The sequence below is a fragment of the Nyctibius grandis genome, chromosome Z, assembly GCF_013368605.1.
Source record: "Nyctibius grandis isolate bNycGra1 chromosome Z, bNycGra1.pri, whole genome shotgun sequence".
Classification (NCBI taxonomy): domain Eukaryota; kingdom Metazoa; phylum Chordata; class Aves; order Nyctibiiformes; family Nyctibiidae; genus Nyctibius; species Nyctibius grandis.
Genome location: NC_090695.1, coordinates 46,579,024 through 46,589,237, shown reverse-complemented (window position 1 = coordinate 46,589,237; position 10,214 = coordinate 46,579,024). Strand labels below are relative to the sequence as shown.

General features: G+C 43.8%; 1 protein-coding gene across 2 annotated transcripts; it reads right to left on the bottom strand.

Annotated features, from left to right (window-relative positions):
* Positions 1-4,766: 4,766 nt before the first annotated feature.
* RMI1 (RecQ mediated genome instability 1) lies at positions 4,767-10,178 on the bottom strand. Of its 2 annotated transcripts, none has more exons than XM_068423088.1 (2): positions 10,097-10,178; positions 4,767-7,578 (listed from the first exon to the last, which is right to left on the bottom strand). In XM_068423088.1, exon 2 carries the CDS (start codon positions 7,548-7,550, stop codon positions 5,667-5,669), a length of 1,884 nt encoding a protein of 627 aa, XP_068279189.1. In that variant the 5' UTR covers positions 7,551-7,578; positions 10,097-10,178; the 3' UTR covers positions 4,767-5,666. The 2 variants fall into 2 exon arrangements, with proteins under 2 accessions (XP_068279189.1, XP_068279190.1); XM_068423089.1 differs by lacking the exon at positions 10,097-10,178 and adding an exon at positions 9,843-9,888.
* Positions 10,179-10,214: the final 36 nt, after the last annotated feature.

Genomic DNA, 10,214 nt, shown 5'->3' with positions numbered 1-10,214 from the left:
TTCTCCTATAGCAAAGGCTGTTCTCATCCAAAGACAAAATTCAGAACTACCAAGGATGCAAACACAAAGAAGTTGCTTAACAAACATGTCAGGGTGGTCTATACCAGCCAAGTTAACTGTATAGACTGTCCGTGCAGTCTGTGCAAGGAGTTAAGTGCTTCTAAAAAGGCTAAATCGCTGGGCAGGGAGATGCCCATTTAGCTAGTAAGAAGCATTAAGTACTGAATGTCCCCCAGCTCCCACCTCCACCTATGGGTAAGGTGCTCAACAGAACTGAAAATTAGATGCTTTCAGCCACTTTGATTGAAATTCCTACTGCTCTTTGAGTAGCCACAGAATTGAGGTAAATTTATTTTTCTTTGCCACTATGACCTTGTGAGAACTCCCTCAGGAAATAGGGAAATACCATTGCCCTGAAAGGCCTCTAATCTGTAAGTCCTTCTATGAATGTCCCTCTCAGTTCATCCAACTCAGTTCACCTCTCTGATTCATGCTGTATTACTGATACAGATGGTATGTGGGAAGCCTGCATTTTGCCCTTTTTCATATTAATGGAACTTTGTTGAAATCAGTGCCCATTTGTCTTTGAAAATAGTGTAAAAGTTAGATTTTTCAAATATTCTTCTGCCACAAAACAATAGGCTGTATATTGCCATTGCTTTTTATTGTATTGTCCAGTCAAACAAGTTATGTTCTTCCACCATCCGCACTGCTGACATAGTAAAAGGTATTGAATTATTTTAAAGACAGCATTAACTGTGACTTGTGTCACAGTATGAAACCTATGATACCGTTCTCCTAAATAACTTACAGCTTACACAGGCAATACAGATACCAAAAGAAGCAGGTGATCCATGAGCAGATGACAGGAAAAGCTCTACAGGACCTGCCACTTGTAAACAAGAAACACCTAAAGATGGAAAGGTTGAGGACAGTCCTGGCTGCAGTGATCTTGATGTTGTGGTGTTGTAAATCCTCAGAGAGGTCAGCAAGTTAAATAACACATCTCTGAGCTTCGGGAGATCTGACTGTAGCTTATTAGATCTACTTGGATCCAAGGCGAGACTGCCCAGATAGGCAGAAAGGCCCAGGACAATGGGTTGTTTTTCAGGATACCCTCTTTGAAGTACACAAACACTGGACAGTGCAGAAAACCAAGCTGGGGCAGCAGGATGCCAGCATGCCAGCATGGATGGGCAGGCAACCCCTGACTGAGAATATAGGGATGGTCAAGCACAGAGGCATGAGAAGGGCAACAAACAGGGCTTCTGTAAGTGCATCAGGAGCAGAAGGACGACTGAGGAAAATGGGGCTCACTGTTCAGGGTTGGGAGAGGGGACCTACTGACAAACGACATGGGAAAGACTGAAGTACTCAAAGCTTTTTTTTTGCCTTGGTTTTCACCGGTTAAGGTCTGCTTTCTGGCCTCCCATTTCCCTGAGCCTACTAACAAGGTCAGCACAACACTGCAGTACACTGCAAGTGACAGGACAGGGAGTGCAGCGATCCTGGCAGGAGGACCATTACACACCAAGGGTTTGGTGACCCACACCATGGTTAACCTGAGCAGGCGCAGGCCTGTGCCATGCACCGCCAGCGTGGCCTTTGGGCTGCATGGGGCCACACAAACCCCTTGGCTGCAGGACAAGCTCAGGCAGAGCGTGGTGCCAGTGGAGCTGGTGGGCAGGTCCCGCTTGGTACCAGAGGTTATCCCACCTGCATGGCCTTGCCTTTATCCAAAAGTGTTACCTCTAATAACTAGCATTTTAAATGGTATTTTACAGAGTCTGAGTGTTTTTCTCACTGAGACTGTACGTACCAGCACCTCCTGGTGAAAATGGAGTACTTCACCATGCAGACACATACAGCTCTCCATGGGACCAGACAGGGTGCTGCTGAGGGCGCTGGCTCATGTCACCACAGGGCCACTCTCGGTGTTACTGCAAAGGTCACAGCAATCAGGAAGCTCCTGGTGACCGGAAAAAGGCAAGTATCATACTGGTCTTCAGGGAGAGGGATCCAGGGAACTACAGACTGGGCAGCCCGACCTCAGTCCCAGAGCTCAGAGCAGATCCTCCCTGAATCCATACCAAGACACACGAAGGAGATGGTGACTGGGAACAGCCAGCATGGGTCTACCAACAGCAAGTCATGTCTGCCCAACCCGATTCCCTCTAGGAAAAGGTTTCTGATTGAGTAGATAAGGGGCAAGCAGGGGAGAAGCTACCAGACATGGCAGGAGGGGCAGGGGGAAGGAAAGAAAGCTGTGCTAGAGAACCAGTACCACATGGGCTGATAGAAACCTCCTTAAGTTCAACAAAGGCAAATACAAAGTCCTTCATCTTAGCAGAAGTAACCCCATCCAACCGTACAAGTTGGGGACCAGCTAGTTAGAAAGCTTTACAGAGCAAGACCTATGTGTCCTGATGGGCAGGCTGAACAGACATCAGTGTGACCTTGCAGGGGTGACAACCAGGCACACACCAGGCTCTATCAGAGCAGCATGCAGGTCCAAGAAAGCGAGCCGCCTTCTGCTTTCAGCACTTGTGAGACTGCATGTGGAGTACTGTGTCCTCTTTAGAGTTTCCAAGCACAAGGAAGCCACTGACATAGTGAAGCAGGTGACCAGCAGATGGCTGCCAAGGTGGTCAGGGAGCTGGAGCACATGCCACTCCCTGGGGAGGATGAGCGAACTGGTTTTGTTCAGCCTTAAGAGAAGGCTAAGGATCAGAAGCAGGACAAATTCTGACAGCAACACACTGCAATTCTGCTTGGTTAATTTTGCCCAGTGTAAATAGGGAAAAAAAATCCTTAAGGAAAAACATTAAAAAGTGGCACACTGATACAAAAGTATGCTACATATACATTTAGATGAGAAGCTGATTTGTAGTCAACTTCTACCTCTTCTGGTGAATTAAAGAGTTGCAATGCCAGGCCGCCCTTAACCTCTCATTTGATGTCATTACTGTTGGCATTCTGTTCCTTCTAGGATGATAATGCGGAGAATTGGATCTGAAATGAGAGGTACTATTCACATTTCAAAGGCCTTTTTTGCCCTTTCCTCCCAGGTAAATACATTTAAGTTTGCTTGCCACCAGATGACTCAGAAAGTACTGTACTATAAATCACTCTTCCCTCCCTATGACAAAAAGCTTAAAGTTATTATCTTTTTATTCTAAACAGAAATGCTTGACATTATTATAGCAAGACATTAAGAAATAAGGCTTTATATTTAGAACTAAATGTTATGTTCACTGTTCTATCTAATCATGTTCCATACTCAGCTACTGTGACAATTTCTCCTACTGATATGACTTGAAATATATAATTTTTTTAGTGTGAAGTCACAGTACTGGAGCAGCACACCCTTTAAGAAATCCCTTAACATTCCTAACTGGTACATTAAAATGACATTTTCTCAACTAGCTGTTGCTTCCTTAGAACACTGCCTTCATTCAACAAGAAGGAAGTTGTTGGTCATAATGATATGCATCGTTGTGGCCAAACTAGTGTTCAGCAGCATTAGGCTAGTCCTCAAGCTGTTCTTGGCAGCCTAGTTTATTTGGAAACCTGCCACATTCTTTGGTCTAGCCACTGCCTTGTTCTGCAGTTTGAAAGTGAATACCTTTAGACGAAGTAGGGCGCAGCAAAGTTTCTGAGAACTTTCTTTTGTCTGCTACCTTGCCTTAGTGACAGTGCTTTTAAATGGGATATTCTGATGCAGCTACCTGGCACCACCATAGCCAATTTATTGGTTTTATTTTCTTTAATAACTGTAAGAAAGGCAGGAAGAGCAAACTTTCATCATTAATATAGTAACATCCAAGTCATTGTGTGAGAACACTGTAGGTTTTGTACTTTAAAACTGAATTATTTGGAAGTTTCCATTGTTACAAGCAACAAAAACATGCAGCTTATTTTTTTCATTAATATGAAAACTTTCCCAAAGAATGCAGCTTCTGAAGTTGCACACAGATACACTGCAGGTGCAGAAGTCTACTTAGCAGCTGAAACGATGTTAGCAAGAAAAGGTAAGTTTTGTAAAATAGCAGGGAGAAGAGATAACAGAAAGAGCAGGAACTGCTTTCTACTAGAAGGCTACACGTAACTCACGAGAGCAGCTGCCATGACAATTGCCTACAGCAGCTGGTACAGGAACTCTGTTGCACTCCCCAGCAGGAGTGTGGCCATACCTCTGCTCCATATCATTTCCACGGTCATTCGGTGTTGCAGCCTGTTCTCTGATCTGATTACCTGAAGGACTGCGACATGCACCACTGCTTAGCACACTGAGGCAATACGCACACACACACAATACAGACACACAGCACAGAAGTATTACGACTGGTAATAGAGAAGCTGGTTCTGAGATCCAACAAAGTGGGTCAGGCATGAAGCAATGACTGGTACGCACAGCCACATATGCCATTTTCTGTTTGACATACTGCTCTTAACTAAACATGCTTTCTCAAAATCCCTTTATTTCATTCCTTTTCTTGTCTGAAAAACTATGCAATACTTTTCATTAATTCTGAAAGCTTAAACACAGATCTGGAATCATTATACACTAGAAAACTGCACTGAAATATCCGCAGAGCGGTCAAGTTCTAAACAGCTAGCAGGACGGAGATTTACCTTCGTGCTTGCACTGCAGAACAGGCACAGGAGTAGCCTTCCAGGAAGAACATCCTGAAAATGAAGCCAAGGACAATGGAGGGAGGGGGAGAAGGAAAAGTCAGACAAGTAAAAGTGCCTTTAAGCCTCCACCAAAGTTTAAATGAAAACTTTAATATATTTATTTTTATACATCCTAAAAGCAGAAATTAAAAAAAATCCATCAAAATTAAGACCAACATTAAATATACAACAGGTTTGTAGCACAAGTATTTGACTACTCTGTGAAAAGGTAGTCATTAAGAGTTAATGAATAAGGTTGCCTGGGGGTTCAAAACTATTAACAATTACTAACACGACAAAAAATAGATTCCTCATATATTATAATAATTCTTTTCTGTTAATAAAAGACATAAAAATATTTGGCTTTTTGTTTGTTACATTCTTTAAAATATACAGCTTTTTATCTCATTTATGTATAGGGTTGTTCCCCCCCACACACACCGCTGAACATTTAGAAGAAAATATTTTATTTCTCTACACTTCAAGCTCTTGCACACTGAATATGTACTCAAGTTTTCAGGTTGGCAGTCAGAAGTGAGTGCATTTAAACAATAATACTTTGTTTAAATTTACTCAACCACTTTCCTCCAAGAAAAGACTGAGAGTGTCCTATAGCTACCTTTTAAAAATCAGGTAAGTAATCATCCTTGGAAAAGTATAATAACGAGATGGTTTGTTCTTTATTATCCATTTCCTGACAAATTCTGCTACTCCAGATCACCAGTCAAGGACGTGGAGGATTTTGCAGAATGAAAATGGTACATGAGTATTTTAAACCGAGACAGAAATATTTGGAAGCTTATTTCAATACTATCACCGTAAGAAACCAACTGCTAAGTTTCCCTCCAAGTCATCTCCTCCTCTCACTTTTCCATTATTCTTCCTGATAAAAGACATGCCACTTAACTTTAAAATTTAACTTTCAATACTCCTTCGGGGGAAATCTGACTTAAATGTTTCCTAACATACAGTCTGCAAGTTTGCACAGGTTATTTATTCAAACGTTTCTTCAATTGTTCTAGATGCCTTGCACCAGCATCCTGGAGAATTAGTACAGTTGCTTTAGACTGAAGTGGATTAAACTGTATAGTCATCAAACAACAGAGATCTATCAGTTGTTTTTGACAGTTCTCTAAACCATCCTTAAGCTTCAGATGCAAACCTGGATCCTTTTTCAGGCTATGCATTTCAGACACTGAAAAGCCAATCAAACTTGTTAGAATATCATCAGCAAAATCTACTTCAAGATATGCTGAACCATCAGAAATTTTTGCCTTTATACCCCAGGACCCATTCCTGCTTGTGAGGTTTCCAGTGAGAGTAACAATAAAACACTTCACTTTCAGAATTGTAACAGTTTCTGGTGTTTTTGCAAGGAGAAGGGAAATATATGTGAAAGGTGGAGAATCTAAATCTAAGTCTGCCTCTACTGCTCTGCAAGGAAAGGTCTGTGAATCTTGCTTCTGCTGATCTGCTTCTGGATCTGTTTTTGAGAAAAATACAGGATCATCATTTAACAGCCTGCTGTCAGATGTGTGCTGGGGTTTACATCTGCTCTCATCTAGGTCTGTATCATTCTGCCTTTCCTCAGGAGGATTTTCCAAAGAAAAATCTGCAGAACTGCAGGTCTGATGTACGCTCTTGTGCTGTGAAAAGCTACTCATACTATTTCCCTCTTCATCAAATACTGTTCTTCCAAAAGTCTTTTGCTTGCTGGTAACTTCTACAGGCTTATCTCTTTCGTTCACATCATCATTTTCACAAGTGCCATTTAAAGATGAATTGCACAAGCTTCTAGATGCATGTGGAAGTCTCACAGTAATAAAATCCATGTTTCTGTTCATGAACGCTGGTGGCACTTCTTCCAGCTCTCTTTGCATCTCTTCTTCCAGCAGAAAGTCATCTTCTAAAGGAAAGTCATTTAAAAAGCCATCAGCATCTTCTGTGGGAGGTGAAACTTGCTCATCTGAATGAGGTAAAGGAATTCCAGATTCCCGTAGCAAAACACTTCCATTGTGTGCAGTCAGTGAACCTAAGGCTGTACTAAAATTGTTGCTTCTACTGCAGTATCCGCTTTCTAAAGATGTTTCATTGTTTAAAGTAAATTCATTATTTTCATCAAGACTGGCTAAAAGCTCTTCATCCAAAGGGTCTAGAGTTTGTTCTAATTCATCCACAAGCCTTGAAACAATTTGATCGTGACCAGCTTGTCCAACAGAAATGGGGTTTTCGGTTTCTCCAATTAACCTAGCAAGGACTCTTTCCTGAGAATACTCCTCCAGAAGAGCGTCCACTTCACCCCCCAACAGTTTCACATTTTCTGGTTTAAGCAGTAGGACTCCAAGACGATAGGCAATATTACCCTGTACAGTGATTTTTGTTCCAGGAGGAAGGTTACTGTGGAGGACAGGCACTGGTTGATACTCCATGCCCTGAATTTGATGTATCCCATCAGTCAGTTGCAGCATCAGCATTCGAGTAGACTTTGCTTCCCAGGGCTTCTGGAATGCTTGAGTACTGGCTGTTACTTCTTCATTTACAGTGTCTTTCCCTCTTAGCTTCTGCAACTGGGAATATGCTGGCTGGCTAACATCAACCAGTGAATCAATCTGTATGGAGTAGAAGCCTAACAACTCTCCTTTGGGAGCATCTAAGATGCAGTCAGGCAAAATGGGATATTCCAAATCTCTTAGGTCAGTAAGAAGCCATTGCTCAAACACCTGCCTGTTAATCTGAGCTTGACTTAAGTTAGTACCACTACTTTCTTCCTGGATCCAACTAATACATGCTTCCAGCCATGTCAAAGGAACTTTAACATGCCATGTAGACGAAAGCCAAGTTTCCACTCTTGCTGCAATGTTTGACGTAGACATTTTCTTTTAAGTTAAGAGAGTGAATTCCCTAGAAGAAAACCCAAAAAATACATTTACTCTTCTGACAACTGAAGTTATGACAAGTCTCTCACTCATATTATATAGAAATTTGCTCTCAATTCAAAGTTCTGGTATTCTAAGTGTGACAACATACAAGCAATTTCAATTAAAAATACTTCTACAGATACTAAACATGCATTTCCAATATACAAAGTTTCAATCAGCATAAAAAGTATGCGCAGTTTACTCATTATGTAGTGTCAGGAAAGCATGGAGACTTCTACAAGCAGCCCTGCATGGTGACTTCTCCTTTTCTGTTGATTTAATTAGAAACATATAACTGAAATCCTTTTGTTATGGACGTAAAGCAAATGGACAAAAAAAAAACAGAAGTAGGTTGTTGTATACATGTTCACTATTTTTTTTGTTTTATTTCTGTGGGTGCTGCTGCTAACACCCAGTTTACTTTAGAAATTGACCTGAAAACTTATTCTCCCATCTCATCAGCACTGTTATGAACAGAAGTAAGAGACTCCATCTACAACAGAATCAGGGTAGGATCTGTCAGCATCTGTATCACAGGGGTGACTTTTACACTGTAATTGGATGTACCCGATAACAGAAAGCTAGCTTGAAACATCATCGTTATCTAGAGACCCACCCCAGGATTTGGCTGCAGTAGCACCAAGTCTTGGCAGTCATCATCTCAGGAATGTCAGTGGTAATGAGCTCTAGCTTCTTGTTACTTTAGGAAGTAGCTATGCACATTAGAATAGAATTGAACAGAACAGAATATTTCAGTTGGAAGGGGCCTACAACAATCAACTAGTCCAACTGCCTGACCAATTCAGGGCTGACCAAAAGCTAAAGCATGTTGTTAAGAGCATTGTCCACACGCCTCTTAAACACTGACAGGCTCGGGTGTCAACCACCTCTCTAGGAAGGCTGTTCCAGTGCCTGACCACTCTCTCAGTAAAGAAATGCTTCCTAATGCCCAGTTTAAACCTCCCCTGGCACAGCTTTGAACCATTTCCACGTGTCCTATCACTGGATCCCAGGGAAAAGAGATCGGTACCTCCCTCTCCATTTCTCCTCCTCAGGAAGCTGTGGAGAGCCATGAGGTCGCCCCTCAGTCTCCCTCTCTCCAAACTAGACAAGCTCAAAGTCCTTAGCTGCTCCTCAAAGGACATGTCCTCCAGCACTTCCACCAGCTTTGTTACAGAATCACAGAACGGCCGGAGCTGGAAGGGACCTCTAGAGGTCATATAGTCCAACGTCCTGCCAAAGTAGGTTCCCCTAGAGCACATTGTACAGGGTCACATCCAGGCTGGTTTTGAATATCTCCAGAGAAGGAGACTCTACAACCTCCCTGGGCAGCCTGTTCCAGTGCTCTGTCACCCTCAAACTAATGAAGATTTTCCTCATATTCAGATGGAACTTCCTGTGTTTCAGTTTGTGCCCATTGCCCCCTATCCTGTTGCTGGGCACCACCGAGAAGAGTCTGGCCTCATCCTCTCAACACCCACCCTTAAGGTATTTATAAGCATTGACAAGATCCCCCCTCAGTCTTCTCTTCTCCATGCTAAACAGACCCAGCTCTCTCAGCCTTTCCTCATGAGAGATGCCACAGTCCTCTAATCATCTTTGTTGCCCTCCTCTGGATGCATTCAAGGACCTTCACATCCTTCTTAAATTGTGGGGTCCAGAACTGCACACAGTACTCAAGGCGAGGCTGCACCAGTGCTAAATACAGCAGGAAAATCACCTCTTTTGACCAGCTGGTTGTGCTGTGTTTGATGCACCCCAGGCACGGTTTGCACTCTCAGCTGTCAGGGCACACTTCTGACTCACATTGAGCCTGCTGTCAGACAGCACTCCCAAATCCTTTTCTGCAGGACTGCTCTCCAGCCACTCCTGTCCCAACTGATCTTCTGCCTGGCATTACTCTGTCCTAGGTGCAGAATCTGGTATTCCAACTTGTTAAATTTAATCTCATTAATCACAGCCCAATGCTCCATTCTATCTAGAGCCCTCTGAAAGTCCTCTCGTCCCTCAAGAGAGTCAACAGCATGGTTCATTCAACTCCTGCATCCAGTTGATACAAATATTAGAGAGATATTAGGCTGCCTAACTGTGTCTGGATCATGTTAAACCCCTTAGAAAGGATGACCAAGGAGCTCAACCTCCCCACAGAGCACAATGAAAACAAAAATTACCCTAAGAACATTTGAGAAACATCAGGTTTGGGGTTTTTTTGCCACTGTAACCTGCCGCGAAGAAAAAACACCCTACCTCCAAGTTCTCCACAAAGGTCCACCACTCTTAAGACACCGTGCAGTTACTGAACCGAAGTAAAGCGCCTGCCCGCCACTCGCGCGGCGCTGCCTCCGCGGGCCTGGGCCCTGACGGGCGCTGAGGGGAGCTGAGGGAGCAAGGGGTGCGGTGAGGCGGGGTGGGAGGGGGTTCGCACCCCGCAGCCCCTCGGAGGGCCCAAACCCCATTCCCCTCCGCCCCTCGCCGCCCGCGGCTGAGCCCCCCGCACTTACCGGGGCAAGCAAGCGAGGCGGTACCGGCGGGGCGGCCCCGGCTCCCACGACAGCACGTCGGGCGCAGACGGCGCGGCCGCTCTCCGCGCACAGTCCCCCAAAACCCCGCGCGCCCCAG

Bases quoted from the DNA above. Each gene is read 5' to 3' on its own strand.
- RMI1 (XM_068423088.1), bottom strand. From the start codon at position 7,550: ATGTCTACGTCAAACATTGCAGCAAGAGTGGAAACTTGGCTTTCGTCT.